Source organism: Telopea speciosissima, unplaced genomic scaffold (assembly GCF_018873765.1).
Source record: "Telopea speciosissima isolate NSW1024214 ecotype Mountain lineage unplaced genomic scaffold, Tspe_v1 Tspe_v1.0136, whole genome shotgun sequence".
NCBI lineage: Eukaryota > Viridiplantae > Streptophyta > Magnoliopsida > Proteales > Proteaceae > Telopea > Telopea speciosissima.
In genome coordinates this window covers 1-15284 of record NW_025317472.1, presented here as the reverse complement: position 1 = coordinate 15284, position 15284 = coordinate 1, and the positions used below count along the sequence as shown (strand labels likewise).

General features: G+C 38.6%; 2 protein-coding genes and 1 long non-coding RNA gene across 3 annotated transcripts; all 3 read left to right on the top strand.

The window, feature by feature from the left end:
- Window positions 1-5095: 5095 nt before the first annotated feature.
- On the top strand, window positions 5096-5735 carry LOC122647747. Its single transcript, XR_006330957.1, has 3 exons — window positions 5096-5161; window positions 5441-5601; window positions 5716-5735. It is a non-coding gene; the product is annotated as an uncharacterized LOC122647747 (long non-coding RNA).
- A 5-nt stretch (window positions 5736-5740) lies between these two features.
- Window positions 5741-6994, top strand: LOC122647746 (aconitate hydratase, cytoplasmic-like). The gene is made up of 3 exons (XM_043841078.1): window positions 5741-5808; window positions 6164-6349; window positions 6570-6994. The coding sequence occupies exons 1-3, from the start codon at window positions 5755-5757 to the stop codon at window positions 6663-6665; spliced, it is 336 nt and encodes a 111-aa protein (XP_043697013.1). The 5' UTR covers window positions 5741-5754; the 3' UTR covers window positions 6666-6994.
- LOC122647743 (ubiquitin-like domain-containing protein CIP73) lies at window positions 6681-9403 on the top strand (the record flags this gene model as incomplete). The annotated part of the gene is made up of 9 exons (XM_043841076.1): window positions 6681-6763; window positions 7324-7417; window positions 7936-8053; window positions 8174-8281; window positions 8379-8497; window positions 8641-8724; window positions 8821-9009; window positions 9092-9161; window positions 9252-9403. Coding segments are annotated over exons 1-9 (1017 nt in total), but the record flags the coding sequence as incomplete, so codon positions are not given.
- Window positions 9404-15284: the final 5881 nt, after the last annotated feature.

The following is a 15284-nucleotide window of genomic DNA, read 5'->3' as shown; positions in this document are numbered from 1 at the left end:
ATAACTCTCACAAGTAAATCTTGAACGAATTTTATTTTTGGATGCTCATTTGGTAGATTGGGGTGAATACCAAGTTCTTGAGGGATCACGTATAGTCACAGCTCCTTTCCATCAACATCATAGTTATCGCACCAAATCACATCGCATGTGAAGGATTGGAGAATGCTACTTTGGGATTAAGAACATGAAATATTCATGTGTTGACGATTGGTTTTGCCAAAATCATTGAGAAATAGGGAAGAACAAGAAATTTTTTTTTTTTTCTTCTATTTAATAAAATTTGAAAAAAATTTAATAGAAAGATTATGATATTTCATGGTTGATATATATATATATATATATATATATATTTTCTGTTTTGACTAGGCTGGATCCTCCATCTAGGGCTGCAAACGGATTGGATTCGGCTCGGATAGTGTTATATCCGTATCCACATCCACATCCGATTAGCTTTTGGATGGATTCGGTTAGTGCTAAACGGATACGGACATAGATACAAAAGCAACTGAACATTTTGCCTTTTCCACTTTTTAAGTAAATGTATATTTTCATATCATCCTCTATTTAATATAATGTAGACCATTAAAGTAGTTCACTTTAATGTACATAGTAAATGATTCTGTTTTTTTTTAATGTTTGATGCATCATAATTTAACCTTGCATGCTGGTATAAGACGTGTTATTATGGGAAAATCTTATAAATTTAGAATCTAATAGAAAAATTGGTTTAACCAGGCGAGATGGGGTGCTAATAGCTTCCCACACTTATAACCTGACCACTTATCCACAATTTCTGGCCAAACCATATGGAATCACGTAGCCCTTGTTGTTGGTGAAGCCTGATTTGGCCCAGAAAGCGCGGTTGAGACCTTCGGAGGGCCGTTTCGGCCTCGAAACGATATCGGAATGCCAAAAAATGGCTGGGATCCATGCCAACGGCTTGGAGTTGTGTCGGGCTCGTCGAGATCTTCGAAATGAGTACTTTTGAGCCATGTGTTATGTTTTGGTCTGGCCCAGGTTTTTTGGCATTTTTTGGGCCAGGGGCATTTGTGTACTTTCTGGGGTTAGGGTTTTCCTACATATTGTTCTTATTTCTTTGATATAGGGTTATGAGGGTTTGTAACATTTTAAAGAAATAGTGAAACCTGTTCTACTGCTCGGCCGTGGACGTAGCTTCCATTTTGGAGGTGAACCACGTAAATCTCTGTGTTGTGTGTTGATTATTCTCTCTCTGTTTTCGTTTTCTTCTGCAAATCGCAACTCTGGGCGTTGTTTTTCGTAACAACCTTTTGCGCTCACCCCGGATGGGGCTAGGTGGCAACTCCATTTATTTTAATTTATGAAGCATGACCCCAACCCCTATGTTGATACGTCAAGATTCGATGCCATTCTCAAACCCTCATGTCATACGACACTCCTTTCTTCACCAACAAACCAAGCGAAAATCGATTCCCACCAGGATTCGGACTGTGGTATCTACACATGTGTCTAACAGGTTGGACGTGTTCCATTTTGTGCTTTCATGACCTTTGTTATTTGTCTACAGCTACAGGCTGTTCATTCACATGACTCTTTTATTCAGTAAATTCCTTTCCGACCAAAAATAAAAAATAAAAAATTAGACTCCATCATTGTTAATTACACACGGGAGTTAGTTAACCTTCTTCCAGGGACTAAGGTTCTTGATAGAAAGTGGATCTTCATAAAGAAATTCAAACCTAATGGATCTCTTGACAAATTCAAAGCTAGACTAGTTCTCAAAGGATTCAGGTAGAATAGAGGATATAGACTATTTTGATACTTTTTTTCCTGTTGCTAGAATAACAATTATTAGGCTACTGATTGCTGTTGAATCGATGTACAAGATTGTTATACATCAAGTGGATGTAAAGACAGTTTCCTAAATGAAGACCTAGAGGAAGAAATCTAAATCAAACAACCAAAAGGATATGTTGTTCCAGGTGGAGAACATAAGATTTGAAAGCTTATTCGTTCTTCGTATGACTTAAAATAATACCAAAACAATGGCATGAAAAATTTGACAATGTCCTAATCTCAAATGGTTTTCATGTAAATGATTCTGATAGATGTTTGTATATTAAATTTCACCATAACAAATGTGTGTTTATAATTTTATATGTGGATGACATGCTTATAATGGGAACTAGCCATGATATTGTTAAATCAACTAGTCAAATTTTGCTTCTTGGAGCTACTTCTAGTGCGGTAATTGCTACCCAATATTTCTTGAAAACATCACTTCTAAAGGATCCAGGGCGGGCTTTGGTGCAACGGTAAGGTGGCTCAATTGTGACCAAGTGGTCACGGGTTCAAATTAGGAAACGACCTCTCTACGTAAGTAGGGGTAAGGCTCTGTACCTTGCACTGAGTATGCCCTTTATGGTTTCTAAAGGATCCAGACTTATTTTCAAACACCTAATGCCCATGGTAATGTAGAGGGGAGTACATAATAATAGTCAATTTGTATGTTTATGTGGTTATGTTAATCCTCCTTGTTTGGGGATAAGTTGGGAATGTTATAAGTTAGGGAAATTTTCATCGACACCCCCTCCGATAGCCCGTTAAATTAATGCCACCCCACTAAGGGCCAAAATATCAAGTTTGGCCCAAAAACTAAGGGAAAAAGCCTTTTAACTGTTAATTAATGATGTCAACATGTTAGGTTTTTTGTAAAGACAATTTTGCCATTGTTTTTATTTCTTCTTCTTTCCTTCTTCTCCTTCTGCTATTTTTTGCCGTCGCCACCGCCACCGCCAGCACCACCACCACCTCAGCCCTCCATCTCTCGCTCTTATTCTTCCATCCCTACAACCCCCCACCACCCTCTCCAGTCTCCCCTGCCCCACCATGCTCTCAGCAATCCAACCCCATACATAGGTGCACTTTCCCTTTCCATTCTATCCTATTCTCTCCTTGCTTCTTCTTCTTCTTCTCCCTTTCGCATACCTTAAAACCTCTCCCATAAAAATGTGGTTTTTTTTAAGACACTGGACAGAGAAGTTTAATTTTCTCATAATTTTTGAAAACAAAGAATTGAATCCCAAAGATCCAACCAAAACCCACCATCATAAACCAAAATCCAAACTGGGTTTCCAGTTTTAAGTTTAATTAACATCTCATTCTTATCATCTTGGCTGTTCTGGCACTGGGTAGACTTTGAAAAACCCCAACCTCTTATCCATTCTCTTTCAAAGTTGGGACAAGGGTGTCACACCTTTGTGTGATCCAAGCCCTAAATTTGGAAAAAAAAAATAAAAGGACGAAGGAGGAAACAATGAAGATCTCAGACGTCTGCCGGCGATTTGACGCAATGGAGTATAGATCGACCAGATCAGCCGTCTGATTTGCTTCCCTAGCAAAGGCCATGAATCCTTCTCTTTTTCCCGAAATTGGGCCCGATGGCCTCGCCAGAGAAGCCCTTGATACCGCCTACACCGAGAAGAGGTGAGATGAGAGCAGTGAAGCAACAAAAGAATGCCAGTTACTTCTCTCGCTCCGCTGCAACCCCGCCACCATTCTCTCCAGTCTCCCCCGCCTCACATCGGACAAATCCAGCTCTTCAGTCATCTTCTTCAGTTCCAATTTCACACTGGAAGCCATTGTTCATCTGGGTTTGAACCCTAATCCAGCAGAAGACCTTTGGAAGCCATTGCTCATCTGGGTTTGAAACCCTAATCTACCTCCAAGGCCAATTAATGACAAAATCAATTTCTGAAAGCTACAAACAATTCGTTTTACAACGGACTATTATCAGACTTGCAGCGGCGTCGATCTAAGGGGTTCGGCCTCTACTCCAAATAATTCGTTTTATAGCTTTGTTTGAAGGGTTTTTTTTTTTTGGGTAAAAAATAGAGAGGGGCAGAGTTTCTTATGTTTTTAGTGTAAAAGGTAGCTTAGTCATTTTCATTCAACTCAATTAACCCGGTTAGTTTTGGGGCAAAAATTGATATTTTGGCCCCTTAGTTGAATGGCATTAATTTAACGGGCTATCGGAAGGAATGTCAATGAAAATTTCCCTATAAGTTATTGGCTTATTGCATACCGATTCTGGGGGTTTCTAGGAATTTTTTTTTTTGTTGTAAAAAAAATATAAATTCTATGACTCAATTCAATGATATCGATTTCCAATTTAAATTCCTTTTGGCTCGGCAAGAATTCTGTAAAATACCGCGTGGTGATTAACCGGTTTACTTTTACCCAAAAAAAAAAAAAAAAAAAAATTAAAAACACAAACAGCCTTATTTGTTTTTTGGTAAGTGCCGCCTTACTTTAATGGACGCGAATTCGGACCGTTACTACAGATTGCGTGTCTTTGACGCAACAAACTCTAGATATTTAACCGTTTTTTCTTCTCTATTTCAAATCAACTTTCCTTTTTCTCTTTCCCCCCTCTTTCTTTCGCTTTCTCTCACACGATCACTCACAGGTAAGCATTCCGCGACTGTATATAACCGCTTCTTCGTCAGCGGTGCTGCTCAGAGCTTCTAGGGTTCGTTTCTTATCATCCTTATCCTTGCCTTCCATCTCTAGAACCCTTAACTTCTCCTCTTCCTCGCTCCTCCTCTCCTTCTCTCATCAAAGCCCGATCATTTGCTTCTCCACTGCTATCCGTTCCATCCGATCCTCGGTTCCTCGCTGGAGCCACGGTGTCGATTGGAGGTCTCCTGCTAGTCTTAGGGCTCAGACCAGGACTGCTGCTCCTGTGATTGAACGCTTTCAGCGCAAGATCGCTACTATGGGTACGACTTTCGACGCAGACCTGTTTCGTTCTTCCTGGAGATATTTGCTTTAATTTCTGAGTAGTGTTTTGAAATCGGACCAGATGGATTACAAATGTGCCTTGGTTGATGAGAGTTCTTTTATGAATATTCATCCCTGATTTATGCTTTTTATGTATTGAGAGAACAACTTAAATTGTTGGATTAACTAATCCAACTCAGCGTATTACTAGAGAAAGACGATTTGTATAGATGGTTAGATTCTCGAGTTAATACTGTTCCAGAGATCGACATAATTGATTGAGTTCTGTTTGTGAATATGTGTTGGATCAGTTGCTGAGAATACTTTCAAGGGAAATCTTCTGGGGGTGGCGAGTTTGGAAAGTACTATAGCCTACCTGCTCTGAATGATCCAAGGATCGGTAAGTGGCATTATCGCTGCTCCCCTTTGTTCTTCTGCTCCTATGTGCAAATTATATATTTTGTCATCCTTTAGGTTGGTCTTGGACTTCATGACGTTCCTTTTTTCTTGTTTCCCCTCATGAGTTCCCGTTTCTCTTCAGCATTGAAGGAGACCTTCTATTTTATGAGCCTATCTCGGATTTGAAGTTTGAAATACTCTGAATTTTTATATTGTTATCAGGTTCCCAAAATCACAATCTCTTAGAAATCCACTCATCTTTACATTGTGTGCATCATAGATAAGTTGCCGTACTCCGTCAGGATCCTTCTTGAATCGGCAATCCGTAACTGTGACAACTTCCAAGTCACCAAGGAAGATGTTGAGAAGATTATTGATTGGGAGAATACTTCTCCCAAACAAGTCGAGATTCCTTTCAAGCCTGCCCGTGTTCTCCTGCAGGTGTTTATCGTTACGCTAATTATGTAGTAGTTTTGTTTTTTGAAGATGTAATTGCACAGTAGTTTTAATTTATTACATTTCTGCCAAATTTTATGACCTACATTTGTTGGTTAGGATTTTACTGGTGTACCAATTGTGGTGGACCTTGCTTGCATGAGGGATGCTATGAACAAGCTTGGCAGTGATTCTAGCAAGATTAACCCCTTGGTAGGTGGTGATATTTTTCCTTTTCATTACAATATTTATTCCTTGTAAGTTCTTCAGGGTTGGATATCCAAAATCTTCCCCATCATGAAAACAGTGAGGAACTAATAATTACTGAAGTGGCCTTCGATGAACTACTTCTGTTCTTCTTTCTAGGTAACATTATAGAGCATATATTTGATTCTGTGTCACTCATTCCACTTTATTTTAATGTGCTTTTTCTCTAGATGACCTTTTTCTGCATTTAATATTTTGAGTGTAAGATGTATTCCTGTTATTCTTGTATTTCTATTATATATTTTCTTTCCTTTGGGGGAAGGTTTCCTAACTTTCTTCTAAAAATTGATATTTTATGCAGGTCCCAGTGGATCTTGTTGTTGATCATTCTGTTCAGATGGATGTAGCAAGATCAGAAAATGCAGTGAAGGCAAATATGGATCTTGAATTCCAGAGGAACAAGGAGAGCTTTGCTTTTCTTAAATGGGGATCTACTGCTTTTCACAACATGTTTGTTGTTCCTCCAGGCTCTGGTATCGTGCATCAGGTTAGGGAGTTACTATCATCAGAAATAGCAATATTCCGGGACATGGGTTCTACCTTTAGATTTCAGATCTACATAATTCCTTCCTTGATTCTGTCTCTAAATATTCCTTCTCTCAATTGATAAGTAGAATATATGAAATCTTCAAATGGGCTTGTGTTACTCACACTAATGTTATCATTTTTTATATTTATGTACTGAGTAAATTACTATTGAAACTCAGGTTAACCTGGAATACCTTGATCTCGGGTTGTATTCAACACTGATAGCCTGCTGTACCCTGATAGTATGGTTGGAACTGATTCCCATACAACTATGATCGATGGGTTAGGAGATGCTGGATGGGGCGTTGGAGGAATTGAAGCAGAGGCAGCAATGCTTGGCCAGGTATAGTAAGAAAATTGTCAATGGAATCTGGTAATTTGTATTGTCTAAAGAAATGCTAGTACTTATAACAATAGTCATGGGGAAATCCAAGCTTGGCGTATTCTTCCAAAGAAAAGAAAGCAAATCATTGCATTTGGAAACTTGGATGCATGTGCATACTATGATAGAGGAACTCTTATGGGATACCACATTGTTCGGCCACTGATACTTGCTCTGAACTTGAAATTTGCAGTCAATATGGAAACTCTGAGAGAGCCATCTTGATTCTTTTATATCTTATCGTACTTCCTGTGCATTCTCTTTTCTACCTAATATTTGCCTTATAATCATAGTTTATTTTTAGGGAGAGGGTTGGGCACGCTGGCTTTCCTGGAGCTAGCGGCTGTGCCCAATGGAGAGGGTGGGATGGGGAGGGTAGGGGGGTCATTTCCTTAGGGGACGGGAGAGACACAGACTCAGGCTGGGCACAGTCCCGGCGTGCCCAGCCTTTACCCTTATTTTTATTTTGAACTCCAGATATTTCGGCGTTACGGATATGGATGTTTTCTTATGGTGCTGCTGCTGCTGCATGTCCCACTTCTCACTGGCAGCGAAGAGAAAGAAGGGAAGGAACTGGTTGCTGCTGCCGATGCCGAAGCGGATGCCGCTTCTGCTGCTGCTGTTCGCTGCGAACATGTTCTTCAGGTATGTTTTGACATTCTTTCTCCTACTCTGTTTTTTTTCTTCTTTTGGCTTCTTTTGTCCTTCTAGTTCTTCCATCGCCGTCCTCCTGTTTCTGTTTTCTTTTTCTTCTTTTACATTATGGAAAGAATTGTGGTCTAATGGTTAAGAGAACGATTGTGGTCTAATGGTTAAGAGAACGATTCTCTTCCAATGGTTCTTTGATGGTCATGTCCTACCACTGTTAAGGTTAACAGTCCTCTATCTCTCTCGTTGTCCAATTTTCTATGGTTTTTTTATAGCGTGTCTTCTATTATGCACATGCTATCAAATTGTCCTCCATCATCTTATGCTATCAATGACATGTGGACTATAAAATAGATAGGGGTATTTTGTTAAACAATAATAAATTTCGTGATTTATTCTATTTGAGTAAGTATTTCTCATTAATTCAGCAGATTTGTTCTTCTAACAACGAAATGTAGTCCATTGTAGATGGTTTATGCCTAAATTTGACATGTTTTTATTTTGAACATTTTCAGATATCTGTTCCATTGTTCAAGGAGAAAATAGCAAATGCAATTGGTGTCCCAGTTGAGCAGCAACGACTAATTTTTAGGGGAAAGGTCTTAATGTATGATCACCTCCTCTCTGAGTACCGTATCCTATTATTTTATATGCATGTAATGACTTTGTGACTAGACATAATTTAATATGAGAGAGAGAGCGAGAGAGAGAGAGTTTACTGTTTATTATATAATGTTCCTTGACCACACATAGACCTGGAAAATGGGCACACACTGCATTTAGTAGCAAGACAGCCTGCCCAGTCACAGCCTTCCCCTGGAACAGGCTCTGGAAAAACCAATGGGAATAGTGACATTCATGGTATTAATTCTTCCTTTACAGATACTGAATATCAAATGCATAGCATGTGATATTAATAGCTTGGCTTTTATTTAGGACATTTTATTTTGTTTTTCAGTAAATGATGCCAATGCTGGTGCTCCACGTAACCGGGTTGGACAAGTCTCACATAGTGTAGTTCTCGGAACCTTCAATCTTGGGGCCCAAGGTGATGGGGTTGTTCCTGACCTTACTTGGGTATGCTCTTTTGGGTTTTTGGTTGGTTGGTGACCTTCTTGTGTCTGAGCTACACTTAATGCTGAATGTCATTATTGGTGGGCTTATGCTCATCAATCTGCAAGAGAATACTGTATGGTTCTGATTTATTGCTTCACTTTTAGATTGTTGGGGCAGTGCTGAGCTCTATTGGACTTGGGAACCAGACTCTCACTGCTGGTACTAACAATGTGCTGCCCAATATACCAGTGAGTAACTCCTCCTCCCTTCTCTTTCTCTTCTCAGAGGCTGTACGTTCACTTATGTCCAGCCTAATTCTAATGTTGCTATTTGTATTTCTTTAGTCCGATGCTTCTGGTCAGGCCTCCCAAGGTGTTGAAACAGACGAAACAAATACTATAGGTGCCAGGAGCCAGACAAGAAATCAAGTCCCTCCTATGCAGACATCTTTGAATCACTCATTCCCATCTCTACCTCAATCTTTGCAATTCCCTATGACAGGGGGCCCCTTACCTCTTCCTTCACTTCGTATGGTAGTATCCATTCTCCCCTCATGTTTCTTTTACCTTCTCAATGGCTTCTTCTAATTCTTTCTATGGGTTTTCTGTCTTTCAGCCAATTCCTGATTCTTTGATCACTCTTTGTGAGTTTATGAACCGCATGGAGCAGGCATTATCACTCAATGGTGAAACTTTCAAATGTTTTACCCAGTTAGGATGATATAATTATGAATACTTGTTTATTTTTTAATCTTATCTTGCTATGATTTATGCAGGATATCAATCAAATCTTTCACCTTCCTATGTTGGAGATCCATTGAGAGTGGAGGTACCATCTGATACGAGGGGATTGCCAACTCCCGAAGCATTAGCTATTGTTGTTCGACAAGCACAACTTCTCAGTGGTCATGCTACGTCTGCACTTGCTGTATGTACTGTACTTTCTTAACCAATGTCCATAATGATATACTTTTGTTCCTCGTGCAAACTCGTCTGTTATCGTTTATACTTTTGTTCCTCATGCAACTCTGTCTGTGTATATTTGCATACTTGTTTTGTTTGACATGTAAATTGGAGCTTTTAGTATCTTTCATCTAACTGTCAGTGATCTCCTCCAGTAATCATAGTTCAAAAGTTCGCCGAAATCTCGGTGAGATCTCGAATATCTCGAGAATCTCGAGCTCCTCTAGACAAGATGACATACAAGATACAAAAACATGCACAGTTTCAAATAAGTCGACTGAAATTTTGAATATTTTGAGAATCTCAGAGAAATTTCAAATATTTCAAGAATCTCGACCTCCCCAGTAGTCATAGATTCATAGTATAATACTATTTGTACTTGGGTGTCTATTTAATATGCATTGTTCATTGTACTTTGTATTTTTTACTTTGAGTCCTTAAATATTTCTTAAATAATTATTCAATATTATGTGTCTTCATCCATTATTCCATAATTTGCTTGTTTTACTTGCCAATTATGTCTCATATCATTCAAACAATGTGTAGAATAGGCAATATTCCATTAAGGGTTTGACCTTTACTGCCCACCAAGGGTGCAAATCCAAAACACCGAATTGGTTTTTTTTTTTAATCAATTTGAAGATTTAAATGTTTATTAAGCCTAAAACAAGCTTCCCTAGAAGTTTCCGAAACAAAAAAATAAAAAAATAAAAAAATAATGCAATGTCTCGCCGAGATCTCACCCAAATCTCAAGAATCTCCACCTGGTCTAGATGACTGTTCCAGACGAGTTCTCAAACTATGCATGTCTTTCCTCACCACTTCTCCTAAGGTCATTTTAGGTCTGCCCCTGGTTCTTTTAGTTCCTTCAATTTGAATCAAATCACTCCTCCGTACTGGAGCATCTAAAGGCCTCCGTTGAACATGGGCCACATGGCTATGCCACATCAAATGACTTTCTCGTAGCTTATCATGTATCGGAGCTATTTCCAAACCTGTTCTAATATGATCAGTCCTAACTTTATCCTTCCTAGTTTTTACACTCATCCATCTCAACATCCTCATGTCCGCTACACTGAATTTATCTATATGTTATTCTTAACTGCCCAACATTCCGCACCATACATCATAGCCGGTCGTATGACCATCTGTGACAATGGCGAGCGTTGCTTTATTAGTATCAAAGCTTTACACATATTCTGATGTTGTTGCAAGAGTTGTTGCTAACTTGGTTTGGATGATCCATCCAAAATTAGGCTCACTTATCACAATTGTTAGTCTCAGCAGCTTATACCCCAACCAATTAAGTACTGGGGGTGGAGCATTTATCAGACATGTTGATCCACTACAAGTCTACAATCAGGTATGTCATCACTTGGAACCTGATTCATTTTTTTACGGTTTTCATGTCCTTTCATTTTAGGTAACCTCGTGTTCTCTCTCTTTTCTCTCTATCACTTTACATGAGTTACAGCAAGCCAAGACCGATTACGCCTGTTAACTGACCGACAGGCGTAATTATTAGGGATCAGCTGTGTATGATTGGTTAAAGCCCGACTGAGACCTACCATTTGACACTCCTACTCAGATGAGTCATAATAGATAAATATTAATATATTATATGAACTCAATTTTATTTAATAAAAAATAACTGCTCCAGAGAAGCCAAGAACTGGGTTGATATATCCTCTAAATCAGTTTCAACTATAGATCACTCTCCCATTTCCGTAAACATATTTTTATTATAGCGAAACCGGACGAGTATGGAAAAAGTTATTCCCCCAGGAAATTCGCCCTAAGAGTTTTAGTACTTTCAGTTAGATTATGTCTCATTCTGTCGGTCTAGAGAATCCATGAATTGGGCTGATATTTCCTCTAAATCAGTTTCACCTACAGATCTCTATCTCTCTTTTCCGAAAACATAATATTTAATGGCGAACCGGACGAGTATGGGCAAAGTTATTCCACCCGGAAGTTGGCTTATTAAATTTTAGTACTTTCAGCTAGATTGGGTCTCATCTGTTGGTCTAGAGAATCCAAAAACTGGGCTGATATTTCCTTTAATTCAGTTTCACCTACATATCTCTATCTCCCATTTCTGAAAACATATCATTTTAATGGTGAACTGGACGAGTACGGGCAAAATTATTCTACCCAGAAGTTGGATCAAGAAATTTTAGTATTTTCTGCTAGATTAGGTCTCATTTTGTCAGTCCAGAGAATCCAAGAACTGGTCCGATATTTCCTCTAAATTAGTTTCACCTATAGATCTCTATTTTCCTTTTTCGAAACACATATTATAATGCCTAACCGGACGAGTATGGGCAAAGTTATTCCGCCCGGAAATTGGCACTAAGAATTTTAGTACTTTCAGCTAGATTGGGTCTCATTCTTTCGGTCCTTAGAATCTAAGAACTGGGCCGAAATTTCCTCTAAATAGGTTCCATTACAGATCTCTATCACCCATTTTCGTAAACATATTATTATAATATCGAACCAGACGAGTATGCGAAAAGTTATTCCGCCCGGACGTTGGCTCAAGGAATTTTCTTACTTTCTGCCGGATTGGGTCTCATTCTGTTGGTCTAAGGGGATCTAAGAACTAGGCCGATATTTCCTCTAAATTAGTTTCACCTATAGATCTCTATTTTCCATTTTCGAAACACATATTGCAATTCCTAGCCGGACTAGTATGAGCAAAGTTATTCCGCTCGGAAGTTGGCCCTAAGAATTTTAGTCTTTTTGCTAGATTGGGTCTCATTATGTCGGTCCAGAGAATCCAAGAACTGGGCCGTTTTCTTCTCTAAATTAGTTTCATCTACAGATCTCTATCTCTAATTTCCGTAAACATATTATTATTATAGCGAACTGGACAAGTATGAGCAAAGTTAATCCTCTCGGAAGTTTGATAAAGGATTTTAGTACTTTCAGCTAGAATGGGTCACATTCTATCGGTCCAGAGAATCAAAGAACTCGGCCAATATTACCTCTAAATTAGTTTCACCTACAGATCTCTATCTCCAATTTAACTAGTATGGGAAATGTTATTCCGCCCGTAAACATATCATTATAATGGCTAACCGAACGAGTATAGGCAAAGTTATTCTGCCCACAAGTTGGCCAATGGAATTTTAGTAATTTCAACTGGATTGGGTCTCATTCTGTCGGTGCAGAGATTCCAAGATCTGGGCCAATAATTCCTATAAATTAGTTTCACCTACAAAACACTATCTCCCATTTTTGAAACACATATTATAATGGCTAAACGGACGAGTTTGGGCTAAGTTATTCTGCCCGGATGTTGGCCCTAAGAATTTTTGTACAATCTACTGGATTGGGTCTCATTCTGTCGGTCCAAAGTATCAAAGAACTGGGCTGATATTACCTCTAAATCAGTTTCACCTACAAATCTCTGTCTCTGTTTTCCAAATACATAACATTATAATTGCGAACTGGACGAGTACGGGCAACTTTATTCCCCTCGGAAGTTTGCTCAAGAAATTTATGTACTTTCCACTTGATTGGGTCTCATTCTTTCGGTCCCGAGAATCCAAGAACTGAGCCGATATTTCCTTTAAATGAGGTTTACCTATTGATCCTTCTCTCATTTTCAAAATACATATTATAATGGCTAACCGGGCGAGTAGGGGCAAAGTTATTCCTCCCGGAAGTTGGCCCTAAGAATTTTAACACTTTCTGTTGTATTGGGTCTCATTCTGTCGGACTAAAAAATCTAAGAACTGGACCGATATTTCCTCTAAATTAGTGATCTCTATTTCCCATTTTCGTAAATATATTATTATAATATCGAACCCGACAAGTATGTGCATAGTTAATCTGCCCGGAAGTTGGCTCAAGGAATTTTAGTACTTTTAGCTAGATTTGGTCTCATTCTGTCGGTTTAGTGAATCCAAGAATGGACCGATATTACCTCTAAATCAGTTTCACCTAAAGATTTTGATCTCCCATTTTTCGAAAAGATATCATTATAATTGCAATACGGATGAGTATGAGAAAATTTATTCCACCTAGAAGTTGGTTCAAGGAATTTTAATACTTTCGGCTAGATTTGGTCTCATTCTGTCAGTCCAGAGAATCCAAAAACTGGGCCAATATTGCCTCTAAATCAGTTTCACCTAAAGATCTTTATCTCCCAGTTTCACCTAAAGATCTTTATCTCCCATTATAATTGCGAACTGGATAAGTATGGGAAAATTTATTCTGCCTGGAAGTTGTTTCAAGGAATTTTAGTACTTTCAACTAGATTTGGTCTCATTCTGTCGGTTTAGAGAATCCAAGAACTGGACTAATATTTCCTCTAAATCAGTTTCAGCTACAAATCTCTTTCTCCTTTTTCCAAAAAAAAATCATTATAATGGCGAACCGGACGAGTATGGGCAAATTAATTCCGCCTGGAAGTTGGCTAAAGGAATATTTGTATACTCTATGCTAGATTGGGTCTCATTCTGTCAGTCCAGACAGTCCAAGACCTGGGCCGATATTTCCTCTAAATCAGTTTCAGCTACAGATCTCTATCTCATTTTTCCGAAATGTATCTTTTAATAGCTAACCGGCCGAGTATGGACAAAGTTATTCCGCTCGGAAGTTGGGGCCATAGAATTTTAGAAATTTCAGCTTGATTGGGTCTCATTCTGTTGGTCCAGAGAATCCAAGATCCTTCCGATATTTCCTATAAATTAGTTTCACCTACAAATCACTATCTCCCATTTTTTAAACACATTATAATGGTTAATCGGACGAGTATGGGCTAAGTTATTCTGCCCGGATTTTGGCCCTAAGAATTTTAGTACATTCTGTTGGATTGGGTCTCATTCTGTCGGTCCAGAGTGTCCAAGAACTGGGCTGATATTACCTTTAAATCAGTTTCACCTACAGATCTCTATCTCCCTTTTACAAATACATATCATTATAATTGCGAACCGGATGAGTATGGGCAATTTTATTCTGCCCGGAAGTTTGCTCAAGGAATTTATGTACTTTCTGCTGGATTGGGTCTCATTCTTTCGGTCCCGAGAGTCCAACAACTTAGGTGATATTTCCTCTAAATTAGTTTTACCTACTGATCTTTCTCCCATTTTCAAAATATATATTATAAGGGCTAACCAAACGAGTATGGGGAAAGTTATTCTGTCCGGAAGTTGGCCACTTTTAGTACTTTTTGTTTGATTGGGTCTCATTCTGTTGGTCCAGAGAATCCAAGAACTGGGCCGATATTTCCTCTAAATTAGTTTTCCCACAGATCTCTATCTCCAATTTTCATAAACATATTATTATATTAATAGCGAACCCGACAAGTACGTGCAAAGTTAATCCGCCTGGAAGTTGGCTCAAAGAATTTTTGTACTTTCAGCTAGATTTGGTCTCATTCTGTTGTTCCAGAGAATCCCAGAACTGGGCTGATATTACCTCTAAATCAGTTTCACCTAAAGATTTTTATCTCCTATTTTCGAAAACGTATCATTATAATTGCAATACGGATGAGTATGAGAAAATTTATTCCGCTCGGAAGTTGGCTCAAGCAATTTTGTTACTTTCGGTTAGATTTGGTCTCATTCTGTCAGTCTAGAGAATCCAAGAACTGGGCCAATATTCCCTCTAAATAAGTTTCACCTAAAGATCTTTATCTTCAATCTTCAAAACGTATCATTATAATAGTGAACCGGATAAGAATTGGAAAATTTATTCCGCCTGGAAGTTGTTTCAAGGAATTTTAGTACTTTCAACTAGATTTGGTCTCATTCTGTTGGTTTAGAGAATCCAAGAGGCCGATATTTACTCTAAATTAGTTTTACCAACAGATCTCTATCTCCTATTTTTAGTAAACA